Source organism: Amphiprion ocellaris, chromosome 1, assembly GCF_022539595.1.
Source record: "Amphiprion ocellaris isolate individual 3 ecotype Okinawa chromosome 1, ASM2253959v1, whole genome shotgun sequence".
Classification (NCBI taxonomy): domain Eukaryota; kingdom Metazoa; phylum Chordata; class Actinopteri; family Pomacentridae; genus Amphiprion; species Amphiprion ocellaris.
Genome location: NC_072766.1, coordinates 36822531 through 36839182, shown reverse-complemented (window position 1 = coordinate 36839182; position 16652 = coordinate 36822531). Strand labels below are relative to the sequence as shown.

Sequence of the window (16652 nt, the reverse complement as noted above, 5' to 3'; positions counted from 1 at the left end):
GTTCCAAAGTTTAATATACTGGAGATAAATGAAATGTACTTTGTTGTGTTGAAGGCGTCAAACAAGACATTTTACAAAGTTTTCATGAAATGATGTCCCAAATATTTAGAATTAATGTCATAAATTCAGTTGGTCTAAATGGTTTATCTTGTGCGTTCCAACAGAGATCCCTTGACTTAATTCAAGTAAAATGTCACTCACCTTTGTATTTATTTGTTATTTTCAAGCAGAGACAGGAGTAGTTTTAGCTGAAAACAATATTTTCTCAAGAGAAAAAACTTTCTAAATAAAGGTGGATTTAATGAAGCATCTTTCAGAACTATATATACAAAGTGCTGCATAAAAGCAGCCTGAAAACAAGAAACAGAACCAGAGCAGACATGCAACAAGTTTAAAAAAAACCCAACAGGATAAAGGGAGGGTTTGAACTTTCATTAATTTTCACTTGAACTGACATAATTTAGTCTGATTTAAGGCTTCTTAGATAAACTGAGTTTTTATTTTCAACTTTACTGACAAGGCTAGGACTTTGTTGACATTCAGGCTGCACATGTGCACAGCAAAATGAGCAAGGAACAGGAGAAACTCGAAATGTTTGGCTCCAGAAAAGATGATGTTGACTAAAACTAGCACGAGGCAACAGCACTAATTAGTTTCACCAATTAAATCAGTGTCAATCAAATCATCGCCAGGTCGCCAGCCTATCACAGGGCTGCACATAGTGACAAACAACTCACATTAACACCTATGGACAAGTTAGAGTCACCAATTAACCTGAGCATGTTTTTGGACTGTAGGAGGAAGCTGGAGAACCTGCAGAAAACCCACACATGCACAGGGAGAACATGCAAACTCCATGCAGAAAGATCAACTCAATGTCATCTAATACAAAAACTATTTTGGATGCCGTTGCTAGTGTTAGACCAATTTTCGGTATTTTGAAAAAACTGTTCGTTCTTCTATGCAATGAAAGCATCTATCTATCTATCTATCTATCTATCTATCTATCTATCTATCTATCTATCTATCATGGAAACAAACAGGAATCACATTTTAAATAAAGACTAGAGTGGACTGATCAGGTTTGAGCAGAAAAGTCAACAAATAAGTAAAAGCAATGAATCATCAGCCGAACTAAGCAGCCAAAAATAATGTATCAGTGATTAATAACAGATAAACAATGGTGGGAAACTGGATAAATGGTTCTATCAGTTAAATAAAAGTACATTTAAGAGCACAAACCAACACACTGTTCATTCAGTTTAAAGATATAGTTGAGCTGCCGACGCTATTCATTACGTACGAGACAAAAAATTGAGTTCTAAGAGAACATTTCCAACAGGTGTTTGTCTTTAGTTCATTTTAATGCAAATATGTGTTTCAGTGTTTGGCATCAAACTGTGGAATTCTTAACAAAATCATGTGAAAGGTTGTACAAATATGTTTCAGTTGAAGAAAATGTATAAATAAAGGATATTTAGACTCTATGTTGTTAGTTTCATTAAGGATGAATTACTTCATATGGCTCTTGTTTTTATTGGTTGTTAAGTTACTGTAAGTGACAGACCATCATTTTTCTATTATATATTTATATTTTAATAGGTGTAAAATAATGTTTATCTTCTCTTTGCTGCTTTTCAGCCATAAAACGTGTAAACAGAGTTGTGTCTCAATTGTGCATCACCTTTTCCTCTATTTTATTTATCATGAGTAGAATATTTGTAAATTACATGTAACATGTATGTATAAATATCACACCATAAGATATCACAGCCTTCTCTGTAAACATGTTTTATAGACAAAGCAGCACAAATGTGTTGTTTCTATAAAATATTTTTACTGTCCAAAGAGTGAAATGAAGATTTGTCATATCTGACATGTTATTAAGAATTTTTTTAATGCACAATCAAGACCAACAAAATGAGACATCTGTATTAAGGACACATTTGATTTGGTTTGATTTCTTCTGTGTAGTTTCTCTTCTTTAGTAAGACGTTGCTTAAAGATTTTTACATATGTTTAATTCTTTCACATGTATAATCCTGTTTAAAAAAACTACTAGAACGCTTCAAGCAGGATATAAATGAGTCTCGGCAGCTGTAGCTTCATCTAGTGGCGACTCAGTGGATCTACATTCACGTGCTTTGTAGTTTCTGCTGCCTCCTCAGACAGGTTGGACTGGTTCAATAAAGACAGCAGAGGAGGAAATACTTTTAAAAATTTATCAATCACACACAAATTGTGAGGAACAGACGGAAGATGAAGTCTCTACAGTGTTTTAAAGATCTTACCTGGTTATGAGTTTGGCAGGTAAGATTCTCAAACTACATATTAACTGTTTGGTGAACTCTTGACTCCCACACTGCTGATTTTATTCACATTTATTGAGCTGTCTGGTCTTTTAATGGAGTTTTGCTGCAGTAAATCAACCCAGTTTCTCTCTGTAAAGCCTCGACAATGAGTGACGAGATGGAGGATGGAGTTTTTACCTCCAAAGCAGCTCTGTTTGGGCAAAATGACACCCAGACCAGAGCCAACAGGTGAGAGAAGGAGATCTTTAACTGGTAATTGTTGTTTTTCCAAAATTTAAAATCTCTAAAATTTGCTTCACGTCTTGTGTTAAAGCCAAGAGAACCAGGAGAGACCAGATTCTCCTGCACCCAGCTGTTTGTCCATGAAAAGCGATGCATCTAAACGTCTTTCGAATGAATTTAAGGATGGACGCAACTCTGATCAGCAGATGTGAGTGTTTAAAGTCTGTTTTTGTTAATAGAACTCTGCTGAGTTGTGAAATCTAGTTCAGTTCTTAACCTGGAGTTTGAGCATTGAATGTTTATGTTGTATTGAAGCCAAAAGAACCAGGAGAGACCAGATTCCCCTGCACCCAGCTGTTTGTCCATGAAAAGTGATGCATCTAAACGTCAACCGATTGAATTCAAGGGTGGAGGCGACTCTGATCAGCAGATGTGAGCGTTTAATGTTTGTTATTGTGACGTTTCTGGAAATGCTGTACTTTTTAATCTTTAATCCATTGCATGTCCTTGATAACTGAAAGATTGTAGGAGTATTTCTGTGCTGTACAAGCACAAGATCTGAGTACTTCTTCACCTATTTCGTTACATAACCTGAAGTTTGAAGTAAAAGTGTCTATGTTGTGTTGAAGTCAGGAGAACCAGGAGAGACTAGATTCTCCTGCACCCAGCGGCGTCTCCATGAAAAGCGACGCATCCAAACGTCGACCGATTGAATTCAAGGCTGGAGGCGACTCTGATCAGCAGATGTGAGCTTTTAAAGTTTGTTTTTTTGTTAATGGAACTTTGCTGAACTGTGAAATCCAGTTCAGTTCTTAACCTGGAGTTTGGGCATTGAATATTTATGTTGTGTTGAAGCCAAAAGAACCAGAAGAGACCAGACTCTCCTGCATCCAGCTGTTTGTCCATGAAAAGTGATGCATCTAAACGTCGACCGATTGAATTCAAGGATGGAGGCGACTCTGATCAGCAGATTTGAGCTTTTAAAGTTCTGACATTAAGTTAAATTCAAAACCTGGAATTTGAATGTTGAATGTGTTGAAGCCAAGTTAAACAAGAGAATCCAAAGTTCACTTACGGACACCGCAGTGTTAATGAAAGGTACAACTTCTAAAAACATACCAGACAGTTGATGTTGAGTTTAGCTGAATCATCCATTCCAGGAAGTGCGTTTAACGTCTGTAGCAGTAAGGAAACAAATAGCACTGAAACCAGTTGGATGAGCTTTTACGGTAGCTAGTTTATTCTTAGAAGGTGCTATTTAAGGAAATGAATCTGCTAATCTTTAAACGCATCATTACAGAGCAGATTACAGGCTCAGTGCAACAAGAAGTAAATCAGTGAGAGGACTTCTGAGTGACAGTTTAACACTTTATTTTAGTAGAAAAACAGTTTAGGTAGAAGTTTGGCCTGTGAAGTAATATGATGAATTCTCGAACTTGGTGTTATAATAGCATTCTTTCTCTCTGTGAATGGACACAGTTAAGGAATTTGTGTTACAGGCAAAAGCTGAGTTTGAATATACTGGCAAGTTTTGGATTTCTTTGGAATTAAAAAATAAAAAACACAGTTAGACATGTTTACCCTTAGCTGTTGTTTTCTCACATTCTAATCTGAGCTTAGAAGCTGTTGTAGAAAAGATCAGAATTAATCAGACATAAATTTAGTAAACCAAACCCGTTTCAAGTCTTTTCTCTTTAAAAAGAGAGACAGTTTTAAAACACTTCAAAAACAACATTAATTTGTATCACTTCTGAGACAAAAACTGACTTTTATATAAGTAGATGAGACGTGATGAATGTTGTGTGTTTTCAGACAGGCTGATATTCAAAGTGTTGAATAAGAAAACAGTTGTGTGAATATAAAGAGAGCTAGAGAGAAAAGTCATGAAGTCTGTGCCAATGCTAGTCCAAACATTCGACTACAGTGGTTCATATAAAGTATAAATTTAGTTTAATGCTCTCCTTTGACTTTCCTACATCTCTTTGTTTTCTGTTCAGTTTTGCTCACAGTCCTCCCCACACTGACCAGAAGAGCTCAGAGGTTTTCAGTGATCGACATCAGGCACATCTGGACTCCGTTTTCATGGTAATAATGCAGCTTGTTCCTACATTTAAATTCAATTTTTTTTTTAAGGACGCAGCTCAGAGATTAAAACAGAGTTGCACATGTGACTTTCCAACTCTTTTTCTGACTGATGAACATCATTTTGTAGGGTTATCAGGTCTCTCATGTTGTAAAATTGACATATTATTGAACACACTCTAATCATGATAGTCCAATGGCAGGTGCAGATATAAAATACAGAATAAGAAAACTACTTCTGTACAAAACATGTTAGGTTTATTTTTATCTAACACTTGTCTGCTTGCCAGATGATTTTTCATTTTAAAGTATTTATACCTATGATCATCCCAGAATCTTAATAAATAAGCAAAAAGGAGCATAAAGAAGCATTTTTACATTAAAGTTGTCATAAAATCTATTGTTAGCACTAATAAAAGACTAGCTGCAGGTAAATACATCGCAGCTTTTTATGTGCTTCATAATGATTAGATATTTGAATTACGTCCTTAAAAGACAGCTGTCACGTCTTTGACTACTTTGTTTAATTGTCATTTTCTATAATTATCTCTCTTTTATCACCAGTAATCTCTGCTAGAGACAACAAAGAAAGATGTGCTTATCTTTTTTGAAGATTGTAAAGTTAATCAGAAACGCATTTCCTTGAAAAACCAGATAGACTTCATTCTTTAAGGCTTTTCTCTTACAAAAGCAAAACACTTCTCATGGTATGCCAAGCAGAAGTGGGTTTACTGTGTGAGTTTTCCCCATTTGGCCAAAGGAATATGAAGATAAACTGTATTAAAGTGGGATTCATACTTGATCAGAAAATGCTTCCGTATCTTTTGGCTTTACAATGAAAAGAGTTCCTCAACTGCAAAGTTTAATGTGAAATAACACTATTTAACAACATGCAAACCATAGTGGTGATTTTATCACAAGTTTGAGGCACCAGGTTACTTATTTAGGTTTAAGCTACTTAAGCAAGCATGAATAGTCCACTTTTACACAGCAAAAGAGAATGTTACGAAACACAATCTGTCAAAACCTACCTTCTGGGGGCGCCCAGATAGCTCAAGTCTTTAAGCAGGCGACCCATAAACAGGGGCTATCGTCCCTGATGCAGTGGCCTGGGTTTGATTGCCCTTTGCTGCTGGTCTTCCCCCCATTCTTCTCCCCACTTTCCTGTCTGCCTCTCCCGTCTAATAAAGCAAACGAAAGGCCAAAAAAACCCTGCCTTCTACAGAAAGTTCTCCCAAAAACAGTCCAAATGAACAGTCAGAAAAGCTGCTCTGAGCCAAACTAACTGTAAGGCATCCTCGTTCTTGCACAAACTTCACCACCAAAATGCCCAAAACTACAGCCAGAGCACATCAACACCAACAACCAGCAGTGAAAAACTGATCAGCAGCTTTCATACGACAACAAATCAGGTCTTGGTTCTAACTACTCATGATGCCAATCAGCAATACTGTCCATATTAATTGTACTCCATTTTAAACTAGTTCCTCTAATTAGACAGATGCTCACTTGGCTCAGTGTCATTGTCAATTATTTCGATAAGTTGTTTGGTCTATAAAGTGGGAGAAATTGGTAAAAAATGTTGATCAGTGCCCAACATGACGTCCTCAAGAGTCTTGTTTTGTCCATAATCCAAAGATATTCAGTTTTCTGCCATAGAGGAGCAACAAAACCAGAAAATATTAAGATTTAAGAGCTGAGAATCATAATTGTCAACATTTTTGTCCTCAACAAATTCTTCAAGTCAATTAATGGATTTTCAAAATAGTTGAAGGATTAATTTAATGGTTGAAAACTAATCGATTATTCATTGCAGGCTCACTGTTTATTGTCTGAGAGCACCTTAAAGATTGAGATTTACCTGGTTAGTTTGAAAAAAGCATGTCTGGTTAATGCCTTCAGCTTCAGTAAAGACCAGCAGTTAATTTTGTAAAAAGTTTTTTGAGGGTCAATTAATTTCTCTCTTTGACTACTGATCTTATTCATAAAGAGGTCAATTATTAAATGCAACATCAATAAATCCAAAGTAGCACCATATAACATTAGATCAGATACAACATCTCTGTGTTCATCTCCAGTCTGGCGCCATAATGTGGTATTTTCACACATCTCCTGAATCTACGAGGAGCAGAAAGCCTGCTCTGGTTTGGCTACAGATTTACTTTAAAACAGTTTTCATATTTCAGCTGTTAGATGAGTCAGTCTTCAGGACAGGCAGATGGGAGTCTTTGCTTCCATCACTGTGAGAAAAGTTTAAGTGATGCTCTGTATACTTTTAGGTGCTTGAGGAGGCAATTATTACTTTCATGAAGAGTGAACTGAAGAAATTCAAGAAAATCCTGAGTCCAGAATCTTGCGGAGGTTCAGAGACGCTGAGAGAGGACGATGATGGCGAAGAAGAGCGGACAAGCAGCAGCAGAGATGCACTTCTGAAAATCACACTGAACTTCCTGAGGAAACAGAAGCATGAGCAGCTGGCTGAGTCTCTGCAGAGCAGTAAGATAAATTTAACTCGTTTCTCAAATGTAGAATTAATCTATCTCACCTTAGTGCTCTAGAGTCACCTATATTCAGTGTTCAAGGTTATTTTATTGTCCTATTAGGGGAAATTGGTTCCGCAGCAAGAGTTCACGTACTGACAGAATAAAAAGTTACAACAGCAACAAAAAATAACAAACTAATGCAGCGAACACAAAACCATACCAAATGTAGATGTGCTAATATGTCAAGATAGAGTAAAAACACAGCAGAGGTGCTAATTTCCAAGAAGCATATCAACAGTACAAGTAATAAAAGGCATATGCAGTCTTTTAGCTGCCTTAAAACAGCAGCTTGTGGACATTATCTTAAACTCCTCATGTTGCATCTTGGCCAAAATAACTTTGCACATCTCAAAGTTTAGTTCAGTTGTTTTACTGAAGCACGTGCACAACCAATAAGCACATTCTTCCCTCTTGGTACCGCTTTTCTGTGGTTCTCTCACAACAGTAACATTCAGTAGGTAACATTACGATCGTGCGCCCTCTACTGGAGAAACCGTATAACAACAATATAACATTGTAATAATTACTGTCCACGGTATACATGTACATTTAACTTGGAATAAGCCTTGGTATAACATTTAAAACAATAATATGAAATCTCAGTATACCACACCTCATGAAGTGGATGGTTCTGTCTAACATTATTTCTCCTTCAAATGACCAAAAGCTTGACCTCACTCATCCCAAAACATATTACAAGGGATGATCAAAAAGTGCTGAGACTGTGACATTAAAAATCTGAAACTGTACTTGATTTAAATTTGGCCACATGCATTCTCCCTGTGCAGGGTTACATCACTCCCAGTAATCTGCAAGTGCTGTTCGTTAAAATTAGACCTGCAGACAACAACAGTCACCAAGCCATCTACAGCCACTACAGCTCTATATTTGCTTAATACGATAACCATGGAATGAAATCTGATGTTTATGGCACAAAACACATGACGCACCATCTGTGATGAGCCCTAAAAATCCTCTAAATCCACTGAATCCTCCTAAACTGTGTCAACTTTAAATTAATTTTGGGCAAGAGGGGGAAGTTGCAAGGGACCAAATCTAGGAGATAGGGTGAGGTGAAAACCTGTGCATAATCAGACTCACGTCATCGCAGCTCACTCATTTCTGTAAAATGACTGTGGTTGGAAATCCAATAATGAAAACAAATTCACAAGGCACAACTAAAGAGAACAGTGAGCGTGATCCTGGTACTGCTGACCCGATACAGCTTGGCCAGTTTTTAAACTGCAACTCTTTTGCTGTGAAAACTGCTGTTTCTTCCCTTAGTGGTAGCCACAGACCCTCCTCTTATCACCAGAGATAATCCTCCACATGAAGGTTGGATCTCACAGAATGTGATGTTAGCTCTCTGTGAACGTTTTAAGTCAACAGAAAAATCAAAAATGTGCACCTACTGTTAGTCAGAGGCTACCAAAACATCTGTAGCACAGGTTTTGATGTTGCTAGTACATGTGATCTCCTGACTCATGACAGCTGATTCTTGCACATTTTGCCCATGTATGATCGTGACACGCTCCACCAACAGTCCAAGAACTTTTTGATGACCTCGTGCATCAAGCAAAGACCCGAATAAATTATCAAAATTCAAATTATTAATGTGGGTATAGAGTATCTGAGTAGTTTTCATTAATAATCCATCTGACGAACCAGAACTCGGAATGTTTGCAGTCAGTTCACGTATTTACCTCAAATCCACTGACTTAATGTCTGTTGTTTTTTCAGAATCTTTTGCTGCAATTTGCCAACATAAATTAAAATCTACTATAAGGAAAAAGTTCCAGTGTTTGTTTGAGGGTCTTGCCCAAGCAGGGAACCCAACTCTTCTGAACCAGATCTATACCGAGCTGCACGTCACCAAGGGGGACAGTAGAGAAGTCAACGATCAACACGAGGTCCGACAGATCGAAGCAGCATCCTGGAAACCACAAAGTCCAGAAACCACCATCAGATGCGAGGATATTTTTAAACCTTTACCTGGAAGAGATGAACCAGTCAGAACATTGGTGACAAAGGGAGTGGCTGGCATCGGGAAAACAGTCTTAACACGGAAGTTCACTTTGGACTGGGCTGAGGAAAAAGCCAACCACAACATACAGTTTATCTTCCCATTCACCTTCCGCGAGCTCAATCTGCTGAACGCTAAGAACTACAGTTTGGTGGAGCTTCTACATCACATGTTTACTGACATCAAAGAAGCAGGAATCTGCAGCTTCAAGGACTTCCAGGTTGTGTTCATCTTTGACGGTCTGGATGAGTGTCGTCTTCCTCTGGACTTCCACAACAATGAGATCCTGTATGATGTCACAGAGTCCACCTCAGTGGATGTGCTGCTGACAAACCTGATCAGGGGGAAGCTGCTTCCCTCTGCTCGCCTCTGGATAACCACACGCCCTGCAGCAGCCAATCAGATCCCTCCTGAGTGTGTGGACATGGTGACGGAGGTCAGAGGGTTCACCGACCCACAGAAGGAGGAGTACTTCAGGAAGAGATCCAGAGATGAGGAGCAGACCAGCAGGATCATCTCCCACATCAAGACATCCCGAAGCCTCCACATCATGTGCCACATTCCAGTGTTCTGCTGGATCACTGCTACAGTTCTAGACCACATGTTGAGGATCAAAGAGAAAGCAGAGCTGCCCCACAACCTGACTGAGATGTACATCCACTTTCTGCTGGTTCAGACCAAACAGGGTAATGTCAAGTACCTTGGAAAAGCTGAGACGGATTCAGTGTGGAACACAGAAACCAAGAAGATCATTCTTGCCATGGGAAAACTGGCTTTTGAGCAGCTAGAGAAAGGACACCTGATCTTCTATGAAGCAGATCTGAAAGAGTGTGGCCTTGACATAAAAGCTGCATCAGTCTACTCAGGACTATTCACAGAGATCTTCAGCGAGGAGCAAGGGTTGAACCAGGAGAGGGTGTTTTGTTTTGTCCATCTGAGTATTCAGGAGTTTCTGGCTGCACTTTATGTCTTCCTGATGTTCATCAACAGTGGTGTCGACCTGCTGACGAAAAGAAGGTTGTCACATGCAACTAGATTAAAACACCTGTACCAAAGGGCAGTGGACAAGGCTTTACAGAGTCTAAATGGACACCTGGACTTGTTTGTTCGATTCCTCCTGGGTCTGTCACTGGAAACCAATCAGACTCTCCTACGAGGCCTTCTGATGAAGACAAGAAGCATACCACAGATCAAAGACGTGCTGGTGCAGAACATCAAGAGGAAGATCAGGGACAATCCCTCTCCAGAGAGAAGCATCAATCTGTTTCACTGTCTGAATGAACTAAATGACCATTCTCTAGTGGAGGAGATCCAACAGTATCTGACATCAGGAAGCTTCAGTGAAAACAAACTCACTCCTTCTCAGTGGTCAGCACTCGTCTTCATCTTACTGTCATCGCAGAAAGACCTGGATGTGTTTGACCTGAAGAAGTTCTCTGCTTCAAAGGAGGGACTTCAGTGGATGCTGCCAGTGATCAAAGCATCCAAAACGTCTCTGTAGGTGCACAAATAGAGGCTTTAATTATGTTAAGATCACTTTACCCTTTGTATTAAACCTTCTTCTTCTTCAGGCTGAGCAGCTGTAACCTCTCAAGGAGAAGCTGTGAAGTTCTGGCATCAGTTTTAACCTCCAGTGCCTGTTGTCTGAGAGAGCTGGACCTGAGCAACAATGACCTGCACAATGAAGGAGTAAAGCTGCTCTCAGAGGGACTCAAGAGTCCACAGTGTCGGCTGGAGACTCTTGGGTCAGTATTTGGTGAATAAATGATCATTTTCAAAATCTCTTTCGTGGCAGGAAACAACAACCTCAAAGCAGTAACCTACAAGGTGAAAGGCCTGACAAAGATTTACATCTTGCAATATAAGGCAGACCTGTTTGTTTCTACTGATAATAAATAACAGCATTGACCTCCTTGCATGCAAATGTTGAATGAAAACAATTTCCCAGTCTCCATTTTGAAGGGATCCCATTGCTACATCCTAACTTAGCACCATCCAAGGCGGCTGTGAGTGGTTTAAAGAAATTTAAACAAGCTAAAGCCTATCTTATTCCCTGATTATTTTCCATGAAAGTTGCAAAGGCAGTCTTACTAGATTGGAACTTATATGTTTTCATATCACTTCCAACGCTGCACAAGTCTGAATTACATGTATCCACAAGTGCCAGCTGAGTAAGGGTTCTTCTGCATTTTAGCACCAATTCTGGTCCAAATTCTTAACAAATTTGCTGCCAAAATCATAAAACATGACTCTCAGTTACTTTGCTGTCCAATTTCACAACTCTAACAAACTCGAGCCGAAGTTTAGTATGTTGCTTCCAGCTGTTTGTAGGAGTCTTTCCTCTGAGTTTATTAAACTCTGGCATGTGGATTCTGTAAAGTGTCTTGAGACAATTTGACCTGTAATTGGCGCTATATAAATAAAATTGACTTGAATTGAATTTAACACCTGCAGCATCATGGCTTTTTCTGTCACTGTGGTGGATTTGTCTGAATAAAGCTGTCCACAATAAGGCAAACCAAAAAATACACCAAAAACAATGGAGGATTCATCCGAATCACTGGATCCCTAAATTTTGTATCACAGGCAGTAGATAAAAGTTTTTCCAGCAATAAGGCTGAGATAGGTCTACTGTAAAGGTGCAACAATTAATTAGTTGTCAGTATTGAATTTTGCTTATCGATTTAAGTCATTTTTAAAGAAGTCTAAATTTTCGTATTTGTGGTTCTTAAATTTGAATATTTTCTGGTTTCTTTATTCAACTATGACAGTGAACTGAATATTTTCGGATTATGGACAAAACCACACATTTGAGAACATCGTATTGGGTTTTTGGAAATACATTTTTAACCATTTCATACACCAGACAATTAATAAATGAAGAAAATGGTTGACTGATTACTCAACATTAGTTCCAGCACTCCCCTGCTTTTTGTGGTAAATACTGAGCAGAGCCTGAAGGTGAATATCTTAATTGTGCAGTCGATATTAGCTTGTAGTTTCGGCATCTGTTACTAATGATGGCGTGAATCTAACCAGAAGCTTTGTGTGCAGGTTGTCAGGATGTCTGATCAAAGAGGAGGGCTTTGCTTTCCTGGCTTCAGCTTTGAGCAACAACCCTTCACACTTGAGAGAGCTGGACCTGAGCTTCAACCATCCAGGAGACTTAGGACTGAAGCTGCTGTCTGGTGATCTGCGGGACCTCAACTGGAAACTGAAAACTCTCAAGTACAATTCATTATATCAGTGTAGAGATACATCATACCAGGTGGATGCCAATGCAGGGTTTAGTTTATTTGCTCATTTGTCTCTTTCTACTGCTTCCACAGGACTGATCATTGTGGAAAGATCAGACTGAATCAAGCTCCCCTCAGGTGTAAGTTAAAACTTTCTTCTTCTTAAGCAGTTTGTTGCCAAGACTTAGATCAGATTATCGATGCCAATCTTGTGTACACTTAAGAAGAAAACTTTGTTGTTTGTAATTGTTTTTTTTAAAGATATATTCTTCTTTAAATGTTCTTCTTCAAGGTAGGATAACAAACATGTTCTCAAAATGCTTGGTGATAACACTGATAGACTGTTCAGAACGTTCCTTCTTTATTATGAAATTACTATTCTTATTATTATGATACTGGGGAACATTTTATAGATTCTATATGTTCCTTCAACAACTTCACCAAAACATCCTCAGAACATTGCCAGCAGAATGATCCACCTTTCTTAATATATCACAATACAGGAACATCTTATAAAGAATGTTCTTCATCTGAGGCCTCAACAACATCTTGAAAACATCTTTTTTGTGTTGCATTGAGAACATCCTTCCTTTGTTATCACTGGGGGAACATTGGATTGAACGTTCTATGAGGTGTTCCCTCCCTTAGAGGAACGTTATAAATCGTTCCGTCATCCGAGGCTTCAATAACATCTGGAAAACTTTTTCCAATGTTTGTTTTATAGAAAAAATGTTCTATGATGTGTTCCCTCAACAACATCCTAAAAACATCCTCAGAATATTGCAGACAGAATGTTCCAGACTCTTTACAGGAGTGTTCAAAAAAATCATAACCAATAACATCTGGAGAACATCATTCGAATGTTGTCACCATGGAACAAAATCCTCTGATTATTGACTTAAAACTTTACAGATTTGCCTAATTATAATGTATTCTTGACTTTGAACCTGAAGGCGACATCAAAGCAAAAAAATTGAGGTATCTTAGATAATCAACCAACAACACCGGTCGTAAGTCAACATCCTCCAGAACAGGTTTTCTACCGGTGTTTTCTTCTGCCATCAGATTTCTGCGAGCTCACACTGGACCCAAACACAGCAGACAGAAACCTCCAACTATCCAAAGACAACAAAGAGGTTGTAGTGGTGCAGGAGAAGCAGCCGTATCCTGATCATCCAGAGAGGTTCGACATCTGGAAGCAGCTGCTGTGCAGTGATGGTCTGCCTGGACGCTGCTACTGGGAGGTCCAGTGGAGAGGACGGGTTAGAATCGGAGTGAGCTACCGAGGAATCAGGAGGAAGGGAGGCAGCGATGAATGCTGCATCGGATGGAACCATCAGTCCTGGAGTCTGTACTGCTCAGCTCAGGGTTTCACCGCCTGGCACAATAACACACCGACAGACATTGCAACATCTCCACCCTCGGGCTCTAACAGAGTAGCGGTGTATGTGGACTGGGCTGCTGGTACTGTGTCCTTCTACTGTCTGCCCTCCATAGTCTCCTCCATCAGACGGATCCACCTCCACACCTTCCACTGCACCTTCACCGAGCCGCTCTACGCTGCCTTCGGGTTTGGACGAGTTCTGGAGTTTGGAAGCGACTCCATGTTGTTACCATCCTCAGTGGCTCTGTCTCAGGTTGATGAGTGAATGTTGCCTCTTGTGTAGAAATGTGGTTCCTGCAGTGGGCACAAGGTTCCTGCAAGTTTCAATTCCATTTTATTCTGCTGTACATATTGAAGTATGTTTCACCACATCCACCCATCCATCCATTATCTATACACCGCTTAATCCTCATTAGGGTCGTGGGGGACTGGAATCTATCCCAGCTGACTTAGGGTGAAGGCAGGAGGCACCCTGGACAGGTCACCAGTCTATCACAGGACTACATATTGTGATGACCCTGCACCTGGACAACAGGTGTGCCTGTTCCAGTCGTCACCTGATTGAGCCACACCTGCGATCTAGTGGCTCAGCTGCACTTAATCTCTCCTATTCCATTCAAGCTGGCTCTCTGACAGGAGCTGCTGCTGGTGGAGCTCCAGCAGCAATGATTCTGGGTTTTGGTTTTTAATGCCCATTTGGTTGTTTTTGCATGGCAATAAAGTTTTTAGTCACCACACCATTGTTGTCTCCTGGTTTTGTTGCAGCTTTTGGAGCCAAGTTTTAACAAAATAGAGACAAAGAAGCACACTCACATTCACACCTACGGACAATTTAGAAACACCAGTTAGCCTCAGCATGTTTTTGGAGAATCTGGTGAGAACCCATGCAAGGAGAACATATAAACTCCACACAGAAATATCTTGGACCAGGACACGAACCGGGGATCATCTAGCTGTGAGGCGACAGTTCTAACCACTGAGACACTATGCAGCACGTTTCAACACATCAAAGTATCAAAATTGCTGCTTTAAAACCAGTTTTTTTATATGCATATGTATGAGTTACTCAGATGAGAAACAGTTTGGACTAGCAACTGTGAGAGGAAGAGATTTGTGTAAAGCTAAAACTCTTGGTTTGACATTGAAAATGTTTTTCATAATTTAAAGGATTTTTGATTATTGTTTTTCTTATTATTTTATTAATAATAAAATTCAATAACTTCCCTCTTATGTACTGCAGAAAGATTTCACTCTGTCTAACTATCAGTTGGCTCCTGTTGATCATACTACAACTCTTGGTTTGATAATTAACTATTTTTCATGATTTTTAGGATTTTTTTATTAGTATTGAAACTGTTGTTATATATCTCAAATATTTTTTGTTGTAACAGATAAAAGTGCTCATCCATTTTTTTGGTAGATTGTGGAACATTAATAACCAAAAGTAACTGAATTTTATTTTATTTGGGTTGTTTATTGCCATGTGAAGTTGTGCACACTATTTAGTGTGCATGCTTGTGTGTGAAGTTTAAGGATTATGAGTAAATTAGCTTTGATGGCTCTTCTCTTGATGTATGTGGTGCTATATTTTTAGATCCACAGTGCACCTGTTTGTCCAAATACATGATACTGAATAGTAATGGAACCTGGAATCCTCACCAAAGAGAGGATCAGATAACACCAATATACCAAACTAAACTGTTCAGCCTGTCTCCTCAAGTACTGACGATTGGGAAGAAAGACAGTAAGATGCCTTCTTACAAGGCTGCAGCGTTAACTGATTCATTTAAACCATAATGTTAAACCGCTAATAATATTTTCCAAGTTAAGGACTGTACGGACAATACTTGGAAGAAAAAACCTGAAGGTATGATCAGTAGGACCTTTTGATGGTTGGATGGAGTTTATTTTCTCTGCAGTGTTTAAGAGTAAAGTGATTGAATTTTATTTACTACAAAAATTCCTTAAAATTTAGATTTTAAATTTTGTATCAAACCAAGAGTTGTAGTATGACCAGCAGGAGACAATTGATGGCTCCAGTGAATTTGGTGACACTACAGTACATAAGAGTGAAGTTATTGAATTTTATTACTAATAAAATAATGAAAATTCCTTAAAATGCTGATTTTGTGACCTTTAGGTCCTTCAACACGGAACTAATTAGCTGAACTATTGTTTTAACGTCGGCCTGTTTTTCGCGGCGTACAACAATACTGAAATTGTGCTGACCCCATAGACTGTATATGCCATAGATATAAATAATAATAATAATAATGATCTTCTGTATATATCTATGGTATATGCACTGGCCGTTCAGACTCTGAAGTACAGACTCCTGAGAACAGGAGAACGCATCGTTAATGTGCAGTCGGAACACCAGCGTACTCGATCACGTCACACTCGGCTCATTTCCGATTATTTTTACCAGCAATGTCAAACATACGGCCTGCAGGCCAAAACCGGCCCACCAGACGGTCCATTTCGGCCCGCGGGACGACTTTACAAATGATAAAAAAATTACAACATTAACTGTAAATTTGTAAAATTGTAAATTTAAAATAATTTCTAGAACTTGACAAGTTGTTCTGATCATGAAGTAAAATACTAGATTGTTCAGTTCCAGAAACCTGTGACTGAATGTTTTGTGTTTTTGTAGATAAACTGTTATCTGGCAGTTACAATGCATGTGTGAATGATGAACTGAGGCATAATAGGCTACTGTTGAAACTGAACTTGTTTTCCTTAAGAAATTTCAGATTCATAATATTTTGTAAAAAGATAGTTCATTAAATGTGAACATTTTCAGAATGTACTTTTTTTGAATTAAAACAAAGGGGAAAAGTTGGAATT

General features: G+C 38.8%; 1 protein-coding gene across 1 annotated transcript; it reads left to right on the top strand.

The window, feature by feature from the left end:
* The first annotated feature begins 2172 nt into the window (after positions 1-2172).
* On the top strand, positions 2173-14537 carry LOC111581025 (protein NLRC3-like). Its single transcript, XM_023289000.3, has 12 exons — positions 2173-2310; positions 2450-2540; positions 2626-2742; positions 2850-2966; positions 3164-3280; positions 4532-4619; positions 6896-7112; positions 8900-10679; positions 10754-10927; positions 12237-12410; positions 12512-12558; positions 13484-14537. Exons 1-12 carry the CDS (start codon positions 2298-2300, stop codon positions 14065-14067), a joined length of 3519 nt encoding a protein of 1172 aa, XP_023144768.1. The 5' UTR covers positions 2173-2297; the 3' UTR covers positions 14068-14537.
* Positions 14538-16652: the final 2115 nt, after the last annotated feature.

What these genes read in the sequence shown, in the direction of transcription:
- LOC111581025 (XM_023289000.3), top strand. An exon ending in ACCCAGACCAGAGCCAACAG is followed by an intron (nt 2,541 to 2,625) that starts GTGAGAGAAGGA and finishes CTTGTGTTAAAG; the next exon opens with CCAAGAGAACCAGGAGAGAC. An exon ending in ATCTGGACTCCGTTTTCATG is followed by an intron (nt 4,620 to 6,895) that starts GTAATAATGCAG and finishes GTATACTTTTAG; the next exon opens with GTGCTTGAGGAGGCAATTAT.